General features: G+C 38.2%; 2 protein-coding genes across 6 annotated transcripts in view; one reads left to right on the forward strand and one right to left on the reverse strand.

The window, feature by feature from the left end:
* The window catches only part of RPAP2 (RNA polymerase II associated protein 2), a 138828-nt gene extending 117956 nt beyond the window's left edge, over window positions 1–20872 (reverse strand). The window contains exons 1-6 of one of the 3 annotated variants that reach the window (XM_058439575.1): window positions 20739–20869; window positions 19648–19693; window positions 18324–18438; window positions 15873–15971; window positions 15600–15665; window positions 12669–12757 (exon numbers count right to left, since the gene is read on the reverse strand). In XM_058439575.1, coding sequence (XP_058295558.1) covers window positions 12669–12757; window positions 15600–15665; window positions 15873–15971; window positions 18324–18438; window positions 19648–19693; window positions 20739–20811 — 488 coding nt within the window. In that variant the 5' untranslated portion in view covers window positions 20812–20869. Of the gene's footprint in view, window positions 1–12668; window positions 12758–15599; window positions 15666–15872; window positions 15972–18323; window positions 18439–19647; window positions 19694–20738 lie in introns of all 3 variants that reach the window. The other 2 variants (XM_032155359.2, XM_058439578.1) reach the window with 2 other exon arrangements.
* A 14-nt stretch (window positions 20873–20886) lies between these two features.
* Window positions 20887–23894, forward strand: part of GLMN (glomulin, FKBP associated protein) — a 41482-nt gene continuing 38474 nt past the window's right edge. For 2 of the 3 annotated variants that reach the window (XM_032155360.2, XM_032155361.2), the window contains exons 1-3: window positions 20887–20960; window positions 21864–21932; window positions 22362–22487. In XM_032155360.2, coding sequence (XP_032011251.1) covers window positions 21894–21932; window positions 22362–22487 — 165 coding nt within the window. In that variant the 5' untranslated portion in view covers window positions 20887–20960; window positions 21864–21893. Of the gene's footprint in view, window positions 20961–21370; window positions 21399–21863; window positions 21933–22361; window positions 22488–23894 lie in introns of those variants that run through there. The other variant, XM_058439579.1, reaches the window with a different exon arrangement.

The following is a 23894-nucleotide window of genomic DNA, read 5'->3' on the forward strand; positions in this document are numbered from 1 at the left end:
TGTTTAACTTTTCTTTTTCTTTTTTTCTTTTTTTTTTTGAGATGGAGTTTTGCTCTTGTTGCCCAGGCTGGAGTGCAATGGTGTGATCACGGCTCACCACAACCTCCACCTCCTGGTTTCAAGTGATTCTCCTGCCTCAGCCTCTCGAGTAGTTGGGATTACAGGCATGCACCACCATGCCCGGCTAGTTTTGTATTTTTAGTAGAGATGGGGTTTCTCCATGTTGGTCAGGCTGGTCTTGAACTCCTGACTTCAGGTGATCTGCCCGCCTTGGCCTCCCAAAGTGCTGGGATTATAGGCATGACCCACTGTGCCTGGCCAATGTTTAACTTTTCATATGTTTAAGTCTGGTTTCTTAACTAGACTATAAGATCCTTAAAGGCAGAGACTGTTTATAATTCTGTTGGATTTCCTTTACATGGTCAGTAAGACTTTTTGCATTAATTTCTGAGAAAGTAGTTACATTGGAGTAGTAGCAACCCCCTGCTCCCCACTGCCCCCACCTCAGCCTTCCACAGTGCTAGGATTACCAGGTATGAGCCACCGCGCCTGCCAGACCTTATAATTTAGTAGAAAACAAACGTATATTCTAAGAGCTTTACAGATATTGATCCTCCTAACAATGATGTAGCTACTAATATTATCCCCATGTTATAGATAAGGAAACTGAGTACAGAGAGAATAAGCAATTTGCCCAAAATCACACAGCTAGTAAGTGGTGAAGCCAGGAATCAAATCCAGACAGTAAAGCTCATAATAACTACACTGTTATTCAAGACAGTATGTGTGAAATGCCATGAGAGATGTATAAGCTGCTACAAGAAATCAGAGAAGAAAAACTTCCTCCTGAGCCAATCAAAAGGAGTTTCAGAGAGGTGTCATTTCAGCTGGGCTTATAAAGATGGATACAGTCTGTATATAAAGGCATTTGAGGCTAATCCCATGAATCTCCACTCTGGGGTATTTACTCTACAAACCTCTCCCTTTTTTCTCTTTTTTTTTTAAAGCATGTAATCATGTTTAAATCTACCCAATCTCTTAAAAAAAAATCCTTTGATCATAGAGCCCCTCCTCATTTCATCATAAGCCTTTATTAAAGAAGTCTGCCCTCATCATTTTCAACTTCCATATTTCCTACTCAGTTATCAACTTTCTGCCTTCTGGAATCTGTACTCATTACTCTCCTGAAATGGCTCTCACTGAAATCACCAATTACTATAGGACTGCTAATAGATATTTTTCAGGCTTTTTTAAGATAGAGGGAAAATAATCAATATGAAAGGATATCTCAAAGGAGGCAGAATACAAATAAATCATAAAGCAAGGCCCAGGAGAGAAAGTGGAATCAGTAAGATAAAGGAGGGTACTTTATCAGCAATGAGGCAGAGAGATGAGAGCCTATATGAAGAAAATAATGTTGAAGGAGTTTCTGCTGGATGCCCTCAATTGGTTCAGTAAAGTGGGTTAAACTCTCTACTATGGTTGGTTCAAAGTTTGAGAGTAGAAAAGGTCTATTCTATAGTCAGTAAGAAAGAAAAAAAAGGTGGGAAAATCATAGTAGAGAGAACAGGGCCAAAGGAATACAAAGAATGTAGGCTTGGATATCAGGCAGACCTGGGTTTAAATCCCGAATCTATATATAACTAAGTGTCCTTGGGTGAGTCACCATACCACTCTGAGCCTCAGTTCCACCATCCATAAAGTGAGTAGCATAATATTTCCCCAGGGATGCTAAGAGGACTGAATTGAATGAGATAGCTTATCTAAAGCGCTAATGGTCTTATTTGAGAACTTTCCCCAAAATGTTCAGCAAGCTAAATAGGAAAAAAGTATGATTGGAGGTTGGGAAGGTTGACATGGCAGGTTAAGGGAGAAAGAATCTATAATTGTTTAAGAGGACACTGTAATCGCTGACTGTAGAGCTCAAGAAAACAAAAGTAAGAGGGTCTGCCAACTCAGAAGAATAGAGCTAGGCTAGAGATAGGAGGTCAAAATGAGGTCACAAAGCAGACTCAGGAGTGATAGCTACAGATTGAGATAGAGGTTGTGGTCAGAGACGGGAAGCTCTTATTTCAAGATCTTGAAGGCAGAATAGTTCCAAACAAGAATGAGGTCCAAGTGTAGCTCAATCAAATGGTAACCAAAATATATAAACACTGTAAATTATGAATGCAATTTAAGACAGCTTTATGCAACATCTCCGGCTATACAACTTGTTATTTTTTGAGAATTAAAAGAAAATTATATCTTTAAAGAAGGCAAGGGAAAAAGCATAAAGTAGGCATCACCTACCATATGCTAGGTGGATTTTTTATATTGTGGTGAAATTTACCGTTTAATACATTTTTAGGTATATAGTTCAGTAGCATGAAGTATATTTACACTGTTGTGCAACTATCACCACCATGCATCTCCAGCACTTTTTCATCTTCCCAAACTGTCTGCTAGGTGGTTTTACACATTATTTCATTTAATCCTCACACAATTTACAACTCTATTTTTATTTTTTTTGAGACAGAGTCTCACTCTGTTGCCTGGGCTGGAGTGCAGTGGCACAATCTCGGCTCAATGCAACCTCTGCCTCCCGGGTTCAAGCGATTCTCCTGCCTCAGCCTCCTGAGTAGCTGGGATTACAGGCGCCCGCCACTATGCCCAGCTAATTTTTTGTATTTTTAGTAGAGACAGGGTTTCACCATGTTGGCCAGGCTGATCTTGAATTCCTGACCTCGTGATTCGCCCGCCTCGGCCTCCCAAAATGCTGGGATTACAGTTGTGAGCCACCGCACCGAGCCTTCAACTCTATTTTTATAGATGAGGAAATCGAAGTTTTGAGTGGTTAAATGACTTCCTAAGATCACATAGCTAACAAGTAGTAAATCTAGGATTCGATTTAGGCCAAGCTCTTTCTATATCCTGTTGCCTCTATTTAGTGTTAGAAAAGACCCAAAAAAGTTGTAAGGTTACCACCTTTGCTTAATCCCTTTCACAGGAACTCAATATACTTTACAAACTATTTTCTTCTCCTTTGTGTAATTTTTCTAAGAACTAAACTCAACATTGTTTCTAGATGTTAACCATCTTAAAGGAACCTTAAATACCTTCCCTCATCCCCAATCTATAAAGAATAGTACCTGACACTGAAATAAACTAGATTAAAGATTCAATATAAAATTCCAGTTTGTTTTTGCTATGTGCTATTTTAGAAAGAATGAAGCACCAAGTTACAGTGCTCTTTCTTTTTATCCTTTCTTAGATGAAATCCAAATTCCTTTCGTTTGAAGAGAAAGTGCCATTTCTCTTCCAGCTAAGTATTTTCTATTATCTTCCCACAATTTTTGTTGTCCTGAAGATAGTTATGAAAGCTCAATTTAAAAAACAAAAATATGTAACCATCCTAGTTAAAGAATGCTTGTAAGCTGTTTCTTTATAAACATTTTCATCTTACTTTCACTAAGGTATAAATTAGATGATTGGTTTTCATTTCAGCAAAGTAAATCTAAAACTAGAAATAACTTATGCCAAATAACTTAGTGGATATATGTACATATTTATATATATGTGCATATATATCACTTGGAATATGTATGTTATATATAAACCAACAGAAGCGGCAGGTATGGTGAGAACTTTTCAAATCTATTTTGAGACATGTCAAACCCTGTTTCAGAAGCTTTTATTCTGCATACCAAGCAACAGAGGTGGCTGTTCAGGAAGAGGTTATAGTTGTTCTGCAGAGGTTTTTGGCTTCCGCACCTCTGAGATTCTACTGTTTACTGCCAAGAAGCAACGTGTGAAATCCCCTACTCTGGACCAGATGATGGCGCTTTTAGCTCTGTCAGCATTAACCATTCACCCCAATTTCATCTTTAAAATCATAATTTGATTTTCAACATTGTCCTTCTTTCTTAGATTTGAGATTTTAGGTTACAATTCAGGAGACTTCCCACCTTCAAAGGCTTGTCAGAGCCTACATTTAACCAAATAGGATTTATAACTGCAACTATATAATTACCTATATGAGCACACTGTCTCAGAGCATCAAAACTCTATGTGGTCTGTTTCTGGCCACCAAGTGGGTGAAAAATTTCTAACTCACAAGATGAGAAGCATCACAGTGCGTCATGACCCAGACCATTCTAGGTCAATGTTTTGTCTCTAACAGGGTATCAGGAGACATTTTGTGAGAACCACTGTTAGTCTCCATGACATTACAGATCTACTCCAGATATTTCACATACCTTAAAGATGAGGAGCTAGAAAATCTCCAAGGCCCTTTCTGACTCCAAAACCTTGATAAAAGTATGGAGGTAGAATTTATGAATTTGTCTAAATCTTAAATTTATTTAAACATCTGTACCAATGAGGTAGTGAGCTTACTGTGATATAAAGATATTACTCTTACAAATTTTAAGGGATATTGTTCGGTTTTGGTATTATAAAATCTGCTAAATAAATTTATACAAGCATACCTTGTTTAACTGTGCTTTCCTTTACTGAGCTTTGCAGATACTACATTTTTTACAAATTGAATGTTTGTGGTAACTGTGTCTGCCAGTTTATCAGCACCATTTTTCCAACAAAATGTGTTCTCTGTGTCACAGTTTGGTAATTATTATATTTCAAACTTCATTATTATCTGTTATAGTAATATGTGGTAATTTTTGATGTTACTGTTGTAATTGCTTTGGGCTACCATGAACCAAGCCCACATAAAATGTCAAACTTAATTGATAAATGTGTGTGTTCTGACTGATCCACCAACCAGCTGTTACCCATCTCTCTTCCTTTTCTCAGGCTTCCCTATTCCTTGAGACACAACAATATTGAAATTAGGCCAATTAGTAACTTTACAATGGAAGACTCACTGACATTGAATACTGCTTTTCCTTTAAATTTTTTTTTTTTTTTGAGACTGCAACAAGACAAGACCTCTGTCTCTCTGAAAAGCTAATTTTTATTTATTTATTTATTATTTTGAGACAGAGTCTCACTCTTCACCCAGGCTGGAGTGCAGTGGCACTATCTCGGTTCACTGCAACCTCTGCCTCCTGGGTTCAAGAGATTCTCGCACCTCAGCTTCCCGAGTAGCCGGGATTACAGGCATGAGCCACCATGCCCGGCTAATTTTTGTATTTTTAGTAGAAACGGGGTTTTGCCATGTTGGCCAGGCTGGTCTCAAACTCCTGACCTCAGGTGATCCACCTGCCTTGGCCTCCCAAAGTGCTGGGATTACAGGTGTGAGCCACCACACCCAGCCCTCCCCCCCTTTTTTAAAATTTATTGAGATGGAGTCTCACTCTGTTGCCCAGGCTGTAGTGCAGTGGCGCCATCTCGGCTCACTGCAACCTCTGCCTCCTGGGTTCAAGCGATTCTCCTGCCTTAGCCTCCCAAGTAGCTGGAATTACAGGTGCATGCCACAACCTATTTTTGTATTTTTAGTAGAGATGGGGTTTCACCGTGTTGGCCAGGCTGGTCTCGAACTCCTGACCTCAAGTGATCCACTGGCCTCGGCCTCCCAAAGTGCTAGATTACTGGTGTGAGCCTCTGTGTCCAGCTGTAATCTAAGATTCTATCAGTTGTGAGATCCATTTCAATTGCACAGATGTTAAACATGTAAAAATGTATGCAACTTAGAATAAAATGCATTACTAAATGCAAAAAAAAAAAAAAAACCCAAAAAACAAAAAACAACAGCAACAGCAACAACAACAAAAAAACCCTTACTAATGGCCTCTGAATGTTCAAGTAAAAGGAAGAGTCACACATCTTTCACTTTAAATCAAAAGCTAGAAATGATTAAGCTTAGTGAGGAAGGCCTGTCAAAAGCTGAGACTGGCCAACAGCTAGGCCTATTTTGCCAGTACGCAAGTTGTCAATGCAAAAGAAAAATTCTTAAAGGAAATTTAAAATGCTAGTCCAGTGAACACAAAAAAGCAAAACAGCCTTATTGCTGGCATAGAGAAAGTTTTAGTGGTCTGGATAGGTTAAACCAGCTACAACATTCCCTTAAGCAAAAGTCTAATCCAGAGCAAGGTTCTAACTCTCCTCAATTCGGTGAAGGCTGAGAGAGGTGAGGAAGCTGCAGAAGAACAGGTAGAAGACAGCAAAGTTTGGTTCACGAGATTCAAGGAAAGAAGCCATCTCCATAACATAAAAGTGCAAGTTGAAGCCCCAAGTGCTGATGTAGAAGGTACAGCAAGTTATCCAACAGATCTAGCTAGGAGCATTGATGAAGATAGCTACACTAAACAAATTTTCAATGTAGACAAATCAGCCTTATATTGGAGGAAGATGCCATCTAGGGATTTCATAGCTATAGGGGAGAAGTAAATATGTGGCATCAAAGCTTCAAAGGACAGGATGACTCTCTTGTTAGGGGCTAACGTAGATGGTAACTTTAAGTTGAAGCCAGTGCTTATTTATCATTCTGAAAATCCTAAGGCCTCTAAGAATTATGCTAAATCTACTCTGCTTGTGCTCCATAAATGGAACAGCAAAGCCTAAATGGCATCTGTTTACAGCATGGCTTACTGAATATTTTAAGCCAACTGTTGAAACCTACTGCTCAAAAAAAAAAAAAGATTCCTTTCCAAATATTACTGATTATTAACAATGTACCTAGTCACCCAAGAACTCTGATGCAAATGTACAAGATTAGTGTTTTCATGCCTGCTAACACAATATCCGTTCTGCAGCCCATGGGTCAAGGAGTAATTTCAACCTTCAAGTCTTAAGACATACGTTTCCTAAGGCTATAGTTGCCATAGAGTGATTCCTCTGATGGATTTGGGCAAAGTAAATAGAAATCCTTCAGGAAAGGATTCACCATTCTAGATGTCATTAAGAACATTTGGGGCTGGGCGCAGTGGCTCATGCCTGTAATCCCAACACTTTGGGAAGCTGAGGTGAGTGGATTACTTGAGGCCAGGAGTTTGAGACCAGCCTGGCCAACATGGCAAAACCCCATCTCTACTAAAAATACAAAAATAAGCCGGGTGTGGTGGCGCATGCCTGTGGTCCCAGCTACTTGGGAGGCTGAGGCATGAGAATCACTTGAACCTGGGAGGTAGAGGTTGCAGTGAGCTGAGATTTCGCCACTGAACCAGGGAGGCAGAGGTTGTAGTGAGCCAAGATCAAGCCGCTGCACTCCAGCTTGGGTGACAGAGTGAGACTGTGTTTGAAAAAAAGAAAAAAAGAACATTTGGGATTCATGGGAGGAGGCCAAAATATCAACATTAACAAGTGTTTGGAAGAAGTTGATTCTACCCCTAATGGATGACTTTGAGGGGTTCAAGACTTCAGTAGAGGTAGTCACTATGGATATGGTGGAAATAGCAAGATAAGAATTAGAAGTGGAGCTTGAAGATGTGACTGAATTGCATCAATCTCATAATCCAACTTGAACGGATATGCAGCTGCTTCTTATGGATGGGCAAAGAAAGTGGTTTCTTGAGATGGAATCTACTCCTGATGAAGGTGCTGTCAACATCGTTGAAATGGTAACACAAGATTTAGAATATTCCATAAACTTAGTTGATAATCAGCAATAAAGTCTGAGAAGACTGACTTCAATTTTTTTTTTTTTTTGAGACACAGTCTTGCTCTGTTGCCAAGGCTGGAGTGCAGTGGTGTGATCTAACTCACTGCAACCATGGACTCCTATGCTCAAGTGATCTTCTAGTCTCAGCATCCCAAGTACCTACAAGGACTACAGTTGTGTGCCACCACACCCAGCTAATTTTTTATTTTTTAAACATTTTGTAGAGATGGGTCCCACTGTGTTGCCCAGGCTGGTCTCAAATGTCTTGCTTCAAGTGATCCTCCTGCCTTGCCCCGCAAAAATGTTGGGATTACAGGCATAAGTCACCGCTCCTGGCCTGACTCCAATTTTGAAAGATGTTCTACTGTGGGTAAAATGCTATCAAACAGCATCTAATGCTACAGAGAAATCTTTAGTGAAAGGAAGTCGATCAATGCAGCAAACTTGGGGTTGTCTTATTTCAACAAATTACCACAGCCACCCCAACCTATAGACACCACCACCCTGATCAGTTAGCAGCCATCCACATCAAAACAGGACCCTTCACCAGCAAAAAGATTAATACTTGCTGAAGGATCAAATGATCAGTAGCATCTTTAAGCAATAAAATATTTTAAAATTAAGGTATGTACATTATTTTTTAAAGATATAATGCTACTGCACATTTAAAAGACTACAGTATAGTGGAAACATAACTTTTGCATACACTGGGAAACAAAATCCATGATTGCTTTATTGCTTTAGTATAGTGGTGGTCTGGGACCAAATCTGCAATATCTCCAAGGTATGCCTGTACTTACTGGCTTTCACAATAATGTAAGAAAGACCAAATTAGGTCAAATTCAATATTCTGTTTCCAAATGGTGTGTAAGGTCATGGCATCCTCAGTGATGCCAAGTTCAAATTGTTCAGGACATGCTCTAAAACATCCCTGGTTTTTCTTCATAATTTAAAAGCTTTGATCTATATTTTATCAGCCTTCACTTTTACAGACTAAAGAGATCAAATTATTAAAGTCAGTAACTTTATTCAAAATTCTTGAGACAGATCTTTCTACAAGATAGTATAAGTTTCTCTAGTCTTAAGCAGATAATTTTAATTTTCATCATTTTAATAAATATTTCCTTATGTAGAAAACTTTCTCTATAGTAGCAATGACTAATGACACAATTGGCTTAGAACTGTAAATCATTAGAACCAAAGGGAACTCGGAAGTTAAATGCAACTTTTTCTTTTTACAAATGAGGAAACTGAGACTTAGTGTTGAGAAGCAGGTTTCCTACAGTAAAACAACCAAAAACCTGAGCTTCAAACTGCAGATCAGGACCCATCAATTAAGTAGGTTGCTGCCAGTGTTTTAAAAAAGCAACAGGGTAGAAAATATCAGAGGCATTTCATGTAGTAAGAATAATATTGTTTCACAGAAGTTTTGCTTTAGTTTTAGTTATATGCATATATGAGATCCTAATGTAAAATGCACTTATTATAGTGGTCAAAAGTTTGGAAGTCATTGCAATAAGATATCTAATCTTTTGGGTGGATTTAACAATTTATTCTTAGTCTTGTTCTGTCGCCCAGGCTGGAGTGTGATCTCGGCTCACTGCAACCTCCACCTCCCGGGTTCAAGCGATTCTCCTTACTCAGCCTCCCAAGTAGCTGGGGCTACAGGTGTGTTCCAGCACTCCTGGCTAATTTTTGTATTTTTAGTAGAGATGGGATTTTCTCATGTTGGCCAGGCTGATCTTGAACTCCTGACCTCAGGTGATCCACCAGTCTCGGCCTCCCAAATGCTGGGATTACAGGTGTGAGTCACCACGCCTGGCCATAAAAATTTATTATTATTTTAAAATTATGATTATTAAAATTACTATTATGATGCAATGTATTATTTATCATGACTCATTGTAAGCTAATAAAAATATCTCTGCATTAAATATTACATGCCACCATTTAAAAGAGGCATTTTTTTCCCTCCCTAAAGGAAGACTGGCTCAGGATATTGTATCCCATACCATATGTGAACAGACTTTCTTTAAAATATCACATTTCTGTAGAGCTTAAATGTGCAATAGCTAGACAAGCTTTTAAAAATACCAAATTCTAGAATTCTGATCCTTAGCACAGGTAAAAAGATGTCTCTGAAAAAACAGTGACCTCTAGTGGATTCATTAAATAGCATGGACATAATCCCTGCCCCTAAGAATTTGGAAATTAAGGTAACACAAATGCATCCAGATATAAAAGATACTGATATGGTTATACACTGACAAGTGTTATATATAATTAAGGGCTACAGTTACGCTATACAATGAGGCAGATGCATATATATAGATTATTCACTGTTTCCTTCTAATCAAGTGGAATATAATGAATAGAATCTTGGTCTCATACAGATTACTAGTTTAAGAAATACACTTAATGAAGGGGTTGGATTAAATCTCTCTAAGGACCCTTTTAGCTCTTTAATTATGATTCTTTCTTCTTTAATTCATTTTGTACACCAATATCAGATTAAATTCTGCTCAAAAACATTTGATGGCTCCCTAGTACTTGAGGGTTTACCACACTCAGCCTGGCCCTTTGTTACTTACCTATTGTTATATTCTCGTTTCCCAAATTTCAAGTGGGCCAATGTTCAATATCCCAACCCATTCCCACAAGTTTATTTTCTCACTTTTGCTCACAGTGCTCATTATGCGACATCCTAACCTTGCTAATTTATAAGACAGGGCCCCATTAAAGTCAACACAAACTTGTTTAATTCATGTTCTGCCATCCAGTGATTGTTAAATTCACAGGTTGGGTTTTATACTTGTATATGTGTATGTGTGTAGCCTGCCAGGTACTAAGCACTTACTGCACAATTTGAATGTAAATTGATTCATTTAGATTAGAGAAACAAAGGCCATTTTTTTTTTTTTTTTTTTTTTTGAGACGGAGTCTCGCTCTGTCACCAGGCTGGAGTGCAGTGGCACGATCTCAGCTCACTGCAACCTCCGCCTCCCAGGTTCAAGCAATTCTTCTACCTCAGCCTCCTGAGTAGCTGAGACTACAGGCGCATGTCACCACACCCAGCTAATTTTTGTATTTTTAGTAGAGACAGGGTTTCACCACGTTGGTCAGGATGGTCTCGATCTCTTGACCTCGTGATCCACCCCCTTCGGCCTCCCAAAGTGCTGGGATTACAGGTGTGAGCCACTACGCCCGACACAAAGGACATTTTCATTTTTCTTTTATAGTGAGGTAGTGAAGGGTATATAGCTAAGGTAGAATTTCAAGAACTGCAAATATAAAGTAAAAGGGCTTCAAGTTTTGGGAAAAAGTGAGCATTCTGAATACAGGAAAGTAAGATTTTAGGAAAAACTTAGAAGAAGACCTGTTTTACTTCATTTTATTTACTTATTTAATTTTTGAGACAGAGTCTCACTCTGTGGCCCGGGCTAGAGTTCAGCAGCACGATCTTGACTCACTGCAACCTCCGCCTCCCAGGTTCAAGTGATTCTCCTGCCTCAGCCTCCTGAGTAGCTGGGATTACAGGTGCCCGCCACCACACCCAATTAATTTTTGTATTTTTAGTAGAGACAGGGTATCACCATATTGGCCAGGCTGGTCTCAAACTCCTAAACTCAAGTGATCCGCCCACCTTGGCCTCCCAAAGTGTTGGGATTACAGGCGTGAGCCACTACACCAGGCTGGAAGATTTGTTTTAAATTAGCTAAAGGAAGTACCAATACCTATGCTTGAAGAAAACAGAGATGGCAGGAAAGGTAGTTTGGTAAATGGTTTTGAAGCAGTTGAGGTAGATATGAGGATGGCACAAAGGGTTAAATTTAAGATGTAGAGAAAATATCTTTGGAAGCAAAGTTCAGGATAACTTGAGGAAACACCGGTTTCAGTGGGGAATAAAATATGTTGCTCTCAGAGAACTGGCGAAGTAGTGGGCAGCCCTAGTGACAGAAATATTAAGAAAGGAGAAAAAGAATAAGTAAAAAAGTACTTTTAGCTTCCCAGTCATGTTGAACAATGCCAGAGTCTTTTATTTTCCCAAAAAGAAAGCTGACAGGCTGGTGGTGAAATGATGAACAATTTAGTCTTCATTATGTTTAACTCAATTATCAAGGGCCACACAGTGTTAAGTTTTCCATATCCTAAACCACACAGGATTGGATCGGCAGGCAAGAGGGGGGGTCTGCCATCACAGGTGCTGTGATGTGCTGTCAGCATAATTGATGTTATTTGAATTAAGAGTGGTGTTACATCGCCTTATGCATCAGAAAAGACTTCAAAGTTTTTGGCTTTTTTTTTTTTTTTTTTTGAGCCAGACCTTTTTAGTTAACCTGCATCTCATTATGTTTAGGTCATTAGTTTATTTAGCATAGTTCCTACCTTACCACAAGTAACACTGCCTTGTGTTGTTATAATACACTCTTTCAAACATGAATTTATTTTGGGCATTATCTCACTAACCATTTCATTGGAATTTCTAGGCAATACAGTTTAATTACCATAACGATAACTTGTTACCTTTATATTATCATGCCATTTCACCCTCAATAATAAAATTTTCTTGACTTTAGCATCTAGTAAAACATTGCAGGTATTTAAATCATTTCCCAAGAGGCTAAACTCCAGCATTGCCCATAAACTCTTTTTACAAAAAAAAAAAAAAATTACTTTTTAATTGTCTGTCTTTAAACTAATAAAATAGTGTACTGATTTTTATAAAGATTAAATGAACCTGAACTTTCTAACCTTCCTCACAGCAGAGTTCACCTGGATCCTAAGACCCAGTAACTTCTGAAAAAATTTAACATTCTTCCTCCAGGATTATTACATTAACAGGATTCACAGACATAACTAGCATCCCAGGACACTGGAGTTAAAGTTCTGATTTTGCAATTAAAGCTAAAGCAACAAACAAATAACATTTGTATGTATACATTTTCTGATTTTAAGTGTAAAATCCTTAATAGCTATGCTTAAAATATAACCATTTCCCCATAAAGTATATAAAATGGTAACTTTTTTACAGAAAACTAGACCTACTCTCAGCTAATCTCATAAAGCAGAAACAAATTATTAGAATAGAATATATCAACAAATGTATATACACAATGACTTAAATTACCTCTCTTCTTCTCGAACCCATACTGGAGTTTTGGGAATTTGTGCTTCAAAAAACTTAGATGCTTGATAACAAAAATTGCTGCAAAAAGACTGAAAAGAACATTATAAATCGTTTTTTCTTCTTATCGTGAAACATTACCTACATACAGTTGAGAGTATAAAACATAAATGTATAGTTCAAAGAATAAAATGGAAACCTACAGATCTACCACTCAAGGTAAGAAACAAGATACTGAACCTTTGAAGGCCTCTATGTGCCCCTTCCCAACTGCATCACCCTCCACATTCCCCAGAAGTAACCACTATCATAAATTTGGTGTTAATCATTCCCTCATTTCCCTTCAGTTTTAGCACCTGTGTACATATCTCTATTAAAAAATATTCAGTTTTGCCTATTTTTAAACATTTTTTTGAATGGAATAATATTGTTATACATTCTTATCTTACTTCATTCACTTATTAAATTTTATTTTTTTTAGGGACAGGGTCTAACTCACTGTAGCCTCAAACTCCTGGGCTCAAGCAATCCTCTGGTCTCAGCCTCCTGAGTAGCTTGGACTACAGGCATGCCACCACACCTGGCTATTTTATTTTTTTTGTAGAGATGGGGTCTCGATTTGTTGCCCAGGCTGGTCTCGATCTTCTCTCCCTGGCCTCCCAAAGTGCTGGAATTATAGGTGTGAGCCACCGTAACTAGCCACTTCTTTTGTTTAAAATTGTTTTTAAGATTCATTCAAGTAGTTGTAGCTTATTAATTTTCACTGTGTACTACATTCCATTGTGTTAGTGTATTACACTTTACCATTTATAGACAATTGAGTTGTTTTTAATTTTTTTGCTATCACTACAATGTTACTGTAAACTTTTTCTTTACAATTAAAAAATGTTTAAAATTGTAGTAAAATATACATAATATAAAATTTATCATCGTAGCATTTTTAAGTGTATAGCACAGTGGCATTAAGTACCTTCACACTGTTGTGCAACTATTACCACCATTCATCTTTAGAACTATTTTTATCTTACAAAACTGAAACCCTATACACGAACTTCCCATTCCCACCTCTCCTGATGATCATTCTACTTTCTGTCTCTATTAATTTGACTTCTCTAGGTACCTCATATAAGTGAAAGCATACAGTATTTGTCCTTTTGTGCTGGCTTATTTCACTTAGCATATTATCTTCAAGGTTCATCCACCTTGTACCATGTGTCAGAATTTCTTTCCTTTTTTTAAGGCTAATATTCCATTGTGTGTATATACCACATTGTTTATCCAGCTATAAACATTTTTATACATACATGCTAGTATACATGTGTAAGAATTTTTTTAGGGTTTATACCAAGGAATAGAAAGGCTTAATTATAGAGAATGTGCAGAGACTTCACCACACAAATGCCAAACCATTTCTCAACAAGGCTGTACCAATTTTCATTCCCACTAGTTGCAAAAAGATTTCCTAATACTGGCAATTTTGTGGGCTGTGAAAACATAACTCAATGTGTTTTTATTTGCTATTTCTCTGATTACTGATAATATTTAGCATCTTTTCATATGTTTATTAGCCATTCAAGTTCCTTGTGTAAATTTTTCTATTTGTCTTTTTCTTATAGATCATATATTCTAGATGTGATTCTATGGTCAGTTATATGTGGGAAATAACATTCTGCTTTGTGGCTTCTCTTTTCATTCTTTTTTTTGAAACTTCTGATGAACAAAAGTTTTACATTTTAATATAGAAATGTTACTAGTTTCTCCTCTTTGGCCTATAATTTTCCATCTTATTTTATGAAGTCTCTCTACCCCAAGTTTATATCTTCCCATATTGTCTTTTTTTTTTTTTTTTGAGACAGAGTCTCACTCTGTTGCCTAGGCTGGAGTGCAGTGGTGCCATCTCGGCTCACCACAAGCTCCACCTCCCGGGTTCACGCCATTCTCCTGCCTCAGCCTCCTGAGTAGCTGGGATTACAAGCGCCCGCCACCACGCCCGGCTAATTTTTTTGTATTTTTTACTAGAGATGAGGTTTCACCGTGTTAGCCAGGATGGTCTCGATCTCCTGACCTCGTGATCCACCTGCCTCGGCCTCCCAAAGTGCTGGGATTACAGGCTTGAGCCACGGCGCCCGGCCTATTGTCTTTTTTTTGAAGATAGTGTCTTGCTCTGTTGCCCAGGCTGAAGTGCAGTGGCATGATCTCAGCTCATTGTAACCTCTGCCTCCCAGGTTCAAGCAATTCATGTGCCTCAGCTTCCTGAGTAACTGGGACTACAGGTGCGTACCACCACATTTGGCTGATTTTTGTACTTTTTGTAGAGACAGGGTTTCGCCGTTGCCCAGGCTGGCCTCCAACTTCTTGAGCTCATGTAATCCGCCCACCTTGGCCTCCCAAAGTGCTAGGATTACAGGTGTGAGCCACCACGCCTGGCCTCTCCCAGTGTCTTCTACCTTTTACATTTATGTCTTTAATCTACCTAAAATTGATCTGTGTATATAGACTGAGATAGGCATCAATTTTCATTTTTTCCATTTGCATAACTAATTGTACCAGTATAATTTATTGAAAAATCCATCCTTTCTCTACTGATCTACAATACTCCTGCTGTCATATATCAAGTGTCTACATATGTGGTTAGTCTGCCACTCTCTATTCTGTTCCATGATTTATTTGCCTAGATTTGTGCCAGTATGCACTTTTAACTTTTAAATGTTCAAGTCTTAATTGAAGCTTAAGCAAAAAAATTTTTAATACCTTGATTGAAATATTTACAAATAAAATCAAACTTAACATCACTATTTTCTAACCAGTAAGATTTTAAACAGTTTCTTTTAGAATCCTATTTAATATCATTAAAAATTAATTGCCATTCCTTGTTAGGATAGTGATTAGTAAAGAAAAAAAATTAATTGCCACAATGAAAGCCTTTAAACTCACCTTTCTTTCAGTAATATCATAGACTTTATTGGTTTTGGTAGAAATTTTATATTTCTGTTTTGGTACCTAAAGAAAAGAAAGTACAGCTTACAAAAGAATCCAAATAGTAAACATGAACCTTATGTTACAAGATTAAGTCATCTACATATCATATCATTGGCCAATCCATGCCTTTAGTTCATGACCTTAGGTTTCATTTCTTATTCTTACAACAAAGTATTTTGCTAAATGAAAATAATAAAAGCCTATATTTTAAAAAAATTAGTTACTTACAATTCCCAGCTTCTTCTGACATAAAGGATAACCACAGAGTTTGACAATAGAACGTTCATCCACGACATCGCTGTAGTGAGCAGGTGTAATGAACCTCCCCTAAAATGAAATGAGAGGGTTATTTCCTCCTAGTTTAATAGAAAAGTTCATTTATCAGCTCTCTAAGCCTCATCAATCTTATCTGAAAACACAGGGATAGCAATAGTACCTTCCTCATAAGTTACAGGTTAGAATTAGAGAAAATAAAGCAAAATCAGAGAAGTGCTCAACATACAGTAAGCATTCAAAAAAAAGTTATTATTAAAAAAATTTCTGCCACAGTACTCTGCATATTTGTAGATTATATAGTTAAATAAAATAATTCTGAGGCATGAGGAAGAAGTGATGCTATAGCTATACACAAGCTAAATGACGACAGTATCTTTTATTTTTTAAAAAGTATTATTTAAAAAATTAACTAAATCACAAAGTAATATAATTTTACCTATTTTTTAAAGCATAATCTTTAAAAACAAAGTATTTCAAAAGTGTCATTGTGACTCCAGAACACAGTTTGTGCAAAATTTTCCTACTTCTGAAAAATCTGTACGGAGCAATGAGGTGATGGTTATAAGCTAACATCAAATATTTTCCTTTGACATCTTCATGATCAAATATTTTTGATTCTTGTTCATAACTTTGAGATCTTTTAACAAGTTTTTCTGTTTTCACAGGGACTGAAATACTTTTAATTGAGAGTGATGTAAGTTTTATGTTTCAAATGAAGCATATTTGCCTTTGTCTTTTCTGGTGTCATCATATATGCAGATTCTGATGCAGTTACCTGTGTCAATAAAAATATGAATTGTCATGTTCACATTCCTGCTTAGAAAAAGATCTGTGAACTATACTAAGAAGTGTTTTTGTAATAGAAGCTTTGAGTTTTAATTTGCCCTCTTAAGGATTACAAGAATATAAAAGAAATTTCCATTCAAAATTTTAATGTAGTAAAGCTGTTTAAAAATTTTTTTATTCTCAAATTTTTATTTAGACAGGGTCTTGCTGTGTTGTCCAGACTGGTCTGAAACTCCTGGGCTCAAGCGATCCTACCGCCTTGGCTTCCCAAAGTGCTGGGATTACAGGCATGAGCCATCATGCCTGGCCTAAAAAAAAATTAATGCGGGCCGGGCGCGGTGGCTCATGCCTGTAATCTCAGCACTTTGGGAGGCTGAGGCGGGCAGATCACGAGGTCAGGAGATTGAGACCATCCTAGCTAACACAGTGAAACCCCGTCTCTACTAAAAATACAAAAAAATTAGCCGGGCGTGGTGGTGGGCGCCTGTAGTCCCAGCTACTCGGGAGGCTGAGGCAGGATGGCGTGAACCCGGGAGGCGGAGCTTGCAGTGAGCCGAGATCGCGCCACTGCACTCCAGCCGGGGCAACAGAGCAAGACTCCGTCTCAAAAAAAAAAAAAAAAATTAATGCGGAATTCTCCCGTTTTATGTTGTCATAAATGATCTGTATTTCAGGTTTTTGAAATATGAAAATTGATGAAATTACATTGACAAAAATAATATTATTCTGTTACTTAAAATAACACAGAATATACAAAACTGGAATTGCAATCATTAAAACAAATTGAAGAAAATCAAGTGATATTAGCAGACTGGTTAAAAGAACTACAACTAAGGGTAAAATATACTTTCTTTTTCTTTTTTTTTTTCTCCCCCATCCTCATTTTTCTTCTTTTTTTCCATTTATTACTTATTTACTTATTTTGAGACAGACTCTCACTCTTGTTGTCCAGACTGGAGTGCAGTGGTGTGATCTCAGCTCACTGCAACGTCTGCCTCCTAAGTTCAAGTGATTCTCATGCCTCAGCCTCCTGAGCAGCTGGGATTACAGGCATGAGCCACACCTGGCTAATTTTGTATTTTTAGTAGAAACGAGGTTTCACCATGTTGGCCAGGCTGGTCTCGAACTCCTGACCTCAAGTGATCCGCCTGCCTGGGCCTCCCAAAGTGCTGGGATTACAGGCATGAGCCATTGTGCCTGGCCTCTTTTGCTTTTTAATTGACAATAATAATTGTATATATTTGTGGGGTAGTATGTGATATTTTAACACATGTATACATTGAGCAAATCAGGCTAATTAACATATCTATCACCTCACATATTTATCATTTCTTTGTGGTGAGAAATTTGAAATCCATTCTTACTAATTTTGAAATATACATTACCTGTCATCACCTTGTTATGAACTTGTTATTTTTCATTAGTGCATTTTAAAGTCATTATACAAGGAATGCATGATAGTTGTTTATTTTAAAATGCATGAATTATATAGATTGTTATCTGCATTTAATGACTCAGAACAAATTCAAAGATTTTAATAATGCAAAGAAGTTTCATGCTGCACAGATTTAGAGATGTTATACTACAAAACTAATAATTTGTCAACTTAACACATACACACTCCATTAGGAACTCTTCCGTAATATTCTCTTCTAAAAGCTGTTCAACAATATGTAGAGCTTTTCTCTCAAATTCAATCTTCTTTCTCACAGCTGCTTCTAGTTCTGCTTTCCTAAAATTTGAAAGAGAAAATCTACTTATAAGCTTCATGTCCAATATTCCATGTTTTAAAATACAGTATTAACCTAACTCACTATTTTGCCACTTAAATTTAAATATATTAAAAAATTTTTTTTGAATAAAAATATTTCTTTTTAATTGTAGAGACAAGGTCTCACTATGTTGCTCAGACTGGTCTCGAGCTCCTGGCCTCAAGCAATACTCCCACCTCAGCCTCCCAAAGTGCTAGGACCACTGGCATGAGCCACCACATCAGGCCAAATTTCTGTTTTCTAATACTGTTACTTTTGATCCAATACTTTTCAAAAAGGAAACAAGCTACTTTTTGCACTGCACATACAGAAGTCTTTATATACTCTTTGTCTGGTTAATGTCTACTTAGCATGCAGGTCTCAGCATAAGGCTTTCGCTGAAAACTCACAGCCAACCTCCCTGCCACCCACCTCCAACTAAATTAGACTTCGTTATTCCTTCTTGTAACATCACAGTCTTTTCCTTCATAGTGCTTATCACAATTTGTAATTATGTATTTGTTTATGTTAATTAACTAATTATTTATTCCTCTGTTCCACTAGACAAGAACTGTGTCTATTCTGTTCACCATATCTTCAGAGCCTAACACAGGTCTGGCATATCTTATACTCAGTAAATAATTTTTGAAAGAATGAGTAAATTAAGACCAAAGCCAATATAAGATTAGTGAGTCTTCACAAAATGAAAATCATAGCTACATATACTTTTAATCCCCTTCACATTCTACTCCTTTTCTAGAAACTTTGTGTGATATGTGGTAATATCTTGTCTTTTTAGAACCAGCACTAGTACAAGACAGCTTTTTGATGAAAATCTGCACTTGATGTAACAAAGAACAGAAAAGTTTTCTTGGAGTGACAGCGAAACTCGGCGAGTCTCTGGCATATAAAGCAATAAAAGGAGAGTGCACCTGAAGCGGTGAAAAACAAACAATTTCTACAGACACTCATGCCTTCACTAGCAGTCTGAGTGCTTAGTTTGGTTTTCTTAAAGCCTAGAGTAGAGGAATGTTAACAGTCTATGTGAGAATTTATAGGCCTTCCCAGATCTTTCCCTTCCCTCTCATGATAATTTTCTCTAAAAAAAAATGGTAACCATTATTGTTTTAAAATTGGTACAAGTAATATAAGTAGATATGCCAACGTAGTTGTCCATGTAGCTGTCATACCTTTTAGAAGCATCTTCTTGTTTCAAAGTACTTGTCTGTTTAGTACCTACAATAAAAATACAGTCATGTGCCACATAATGATATTTCCGTAAACGACGGACAGCATACAGACAGCGATCTCATAAGATTAAAATACTGTGTTTTTACTGTACCTTTTCTATGTTTAGATATACAATTGCCTACAGTACTTAGTACAGTAACATGCTGTGCAGGTTTGTAGCCTGGGAGCAATAGGCTGTACCATATAGCCTAGTGGGTTAAGTAGGCTATACCATCTAGGTTTGTGTAAGTGCACTCTATGATGGTCACACAAGGATGAAATCGCCTAACAACGCATTTCTCAAAATGCATCCCCGCAGTTAAGCTACACATGGTGGCAGTAGGTCAGGTCTACACAAACACATTAGGTACAAGATAGATTCCTACACAAATAACAAACTGTAGACCAACTTTTCTTCTTTTCCACATATTTTATGTCCAATCGTGTGTAAATCAAAATGAAATAGGAAGGGAACGCAATTTGTTTTTGCAAATTGATTACTGTCTAATTTTTCTTGGTTAAAATGTATCTCTTTGGGGATTGAATTTTCTTCTGTATCATAGTTGCTTAATTAACCACTCTTGAAAATCAGAGATCTGGGTACTTTTAGGGGAAACCTCTCTCCGTCTGCCAAACGTCCTCTCTGGGGGAAGAGGGGAGTCCGGCACCTCAAAGAACTGGGCACCCAAGCAGTCTGGAAAGGAGGACCGGTCCTAGGTTCAAGGCCAGCTGCCAATTCTGCCCTAGTCACTTGCCCGGAAACCCGGGGACCCCAGGCCTGGGTTCCCGGCGCCTCCACTGTCCTTTCTCTGAAGCTGGGGCCACAGCCCGCGTGAGGGAAATCTTGGAACACTGGCGTAAAGGGGTGATGGCCGGCCAGGAAATCTTTCCTAGGAGGTGCGGACGGCGGTGGGAAGCTTTCGGCCTTCTCTACCTGGGAGAACCCCTCCCCTGAAGCAGACTTTCAGGAGCGCCCGCGCGCTGCGGTCTAGAACTCGAGATCGGGGCCCAGCTTCAGGGTCCAAAAATGGGAAGAGATCCTTGCTCCTACCTGCGGCTTTTCGAGAGCGACGGGGAGCCCCGACCTTCCGGCCGGCAGAAGACTGCCCAGCGCAGTCCGCCATGGGGGAAAGTAGTCTGCGGGACCGGGACAAGCTCCGGCGTCTCGCCCCGAGGCTCCGCCTCCGTACGCGTAGCGCGGGGCGGGGCCAGAAGAGCGGGCTAAGCGGCCGGAGGAGGTGGCGGCGGCTGGGAGAGGCGAGGGATCTGGCCGGTAAGTGGAGTCGTGGAGAGGTTCAGGGTGGCCACGGCTCGCAGTTGGCCGTGAGCCGCAGCAGACTTGGTGCTGCGGGCCGACTAGGCCACGCGAGGTGGTGGAGCCTGCCCACCTAGGCGAGCAGGAATCGGAAGACATGGCTTCCTCTGATGCCGCCCGCACGCGCGCTGGGGTGTTACTCGCCTTCCAGCGCGCTGCGGTGATTACCGGGCTGACCCGCGTCCCTACTGAGGGCTTGGGGCCGAGGCTTGCCGCCGGGAGAAGCGATGATCTCCTCCTGAAGGCCGCCGTTGCCTTATCTCCGTGTGATACAGTGATTTCACTAGCTGGATTGATCACTTTGGGGACTGCAACTCCTTAAGAGAAATGGGATGGAGGGCATCTGAATCTTCACCCCCTATAGATAAGCTTGTGTTGCACCCCAATTTTTGTGAGGTGAGACATTAAAAATAAAAAATCCCCTAATGATTAGAATGTTGATTTCAGGTCCACCTTTCGGAATTTTTTTTTTTTTTTTTTTTTTTTTTTTTTAAAAAAAATGCTTTTTTTTTTTTATAAGTCTTATTTTTGTTTTTCCTCTTGGGAGTGCTCGAGAGTTTTGTGTTTTTTTTCCTTCAAAGTAGCTTTCAAAACTATGCTCCTAGAAAACTTAAAAGATGCAATAAGGGCTTCTAAAAAAACACTTTATTTTCTTAGGCAAACATACTAAGATTCAGTAATAACATTTCAACTTTAAAACTTTACATTTTCTCCTAGCATGCTATTGGACCAAAAAACACAACAACAAAAACTTTCCATTTTCTTTATTGTATATGCTAATAATTTATCACGCTGAAACATAACTTTTGAATACTTAAATGTAATATCACTGATAGTTAACAGTGTGTTTTGTGTTTGTAGATTTTAACATCGAAACTAGGAGAAATAGGAATGGCTGTAGAGGAACTTCAGTCTATAATAAAGAGATGTGTAAGTATTTTTTTAATTTTTGTAAAATACCTTTCAAAATATGGGAAGGGCACAGATTGTTTTTAATTATATTTGTGGTCACTCAAATTATCTTCTTTAATCCTTACTTTTTTTGACCTGTAAAGAGCATGAGTGGGGGAGGCAGATTGGATTATTTCTCCAGGTGACATACTTATCTAAATAACCTTTTACATTTTAATCCTGATCCTTTTCATAGATTTCACTGGTACAGTAGATTTCAAGGTCACTTATTAAAGTATTTATTAGGGTAATCCTAATTTTGCTACATGTGTTATTTATGTTACATTTATCTAGAATTTAAACAGATTTCTTTTTTTCATAGATAAATCAAGAAGTTATTGTATTTAATTTTTATTTACATATACATTTGTTTTTTTGTTTTTTGGGTTTTTTTTTTTTTTTTGCCAGCAAATCCTAGAAGAGCAAGACTTTAAAGAAGAGGATTTTGGCCTATTTCAGTTAGCTGGGCAAAGATGCATAGAAGAAGGGTACACAGACCAGCTATTAGAAATTATTCAAAATGAAAATAATAAGGTGCGTACAATCTTGGTGTTTACTTTTCAGACTTGGGAAGAGAATAATCACATGACGCTATTCATCCAGTCATTTATCCATCAAACATTTAAGAATCTACTTAAGTTTTCACAATAGGGAACTGAAAACAAAAAAAGAATTAGAAATATTCAGGCCAGGCGCAGTGGCTCACGCTTGTAATCCCAGTGCTATGGGAGGCCGAGGCAGGCAGATCACTTGAGCCCAGGAGTTTGAGACCAGCCTGGGCAACAGAGTAAGACCCTGTCTCAGAAAAAAAAAAAAAAGAAAGAAACAGTCATATACTTGAAGGTGCTTACCATCTGGTCAAACAGATAAACATGTAAACAACTAACAATAATGAGGCAAAATAAATAAGTGCTATAGTTGAAGTAAAGAGTTTTTAGAAGAAACAGAATTACTTCTAGTTCAGGGAGTCCAAAAATGGTGTTTGAGTCATTAATTTACATTGAGAAATATACATATCAAGCAGGCTAAATATTCATTTTGGGTGATCAGCCCATTCTCCTCCAGCCAAATGTGTATGGAAAACCAAATTTTATTAAAACAGTATTTTATGTGCATAGAATCAGAACAGGAGGAAAGCGATATGTCATTATACTAGCCAGTATCATCCAGTTACAATAGTTTTAGAAATCATCCTCCACAATGGAAAAGGATCTTATTTGTGGATCAGGAATAACTTTTTCCTGGGACACTGTTGGCAACATCCTGCCAAATTTTGTGTCTTTGGATACTCCTTATAAGGAAGATGGCTATGGTTTGGCTCTGTGTCCCCACCCAGATCTCACCTTGAATTGTAATAATCCCTATGTGTCAAGGGTGGGACCAGGTGGAGGTGATTGAATCATGGGGGTGGTTTCCCCCATGCTTCTCATGATAGTGAGTGAGTTCTCACGAGGTCTGATGGTTTTATAACCATCTGGCATTTCGCCTGTTGGCACTCAGTCCCTCTCCTGCTGCCCTGTGAAGAGGTGCCTTCCGCCATGATTGTTAAGTTTCCTGAGGCCTCACTAGCCATGTGGAACTGCATGTCAGTTAAACCTCTTTTCTTTCTAAATTACCCAGGCTTGGGTATTTTTTCATAGCAGCGTGAGAACAGACTGATACAAAGACCATCTTCTTTCTAGGTACACACTCTTTCTTCATTTGCAGTGCTACTTATTTATTAGACGTTTTCTTTCTTGATATCACATTGTAATCATGTTGACCTGTGTTTCTCTCCAGGGCATCTGATTGGATTTGGGGGGTTCCTAATACTTTTTAATCATACATTATTATAGCATCTCTTAGTAGTTCAAATGGCTTATACCCTTCTTATTTTTTATTAAAATAATTAGGACATTTTATTTAGTTTTTGATATATGTTTATGATAACTTTTAACCCCC

This window comes from Hylobates moloch, unplaced genomic scaffold (genome assembly GCF_009828535.3).
Source record: "Hylobates moloch isolate HMO894 unplaced genomic scaffold, HMol_V3 SCAFFOLD_5, whole genome shotgun sequence".
NCBI classification, from domain to species: Eukaryota; Metazoa; Chordata; class Mammalia; order Primates; family Hylobatidae; genus Hylobates; species Hylobates moloch.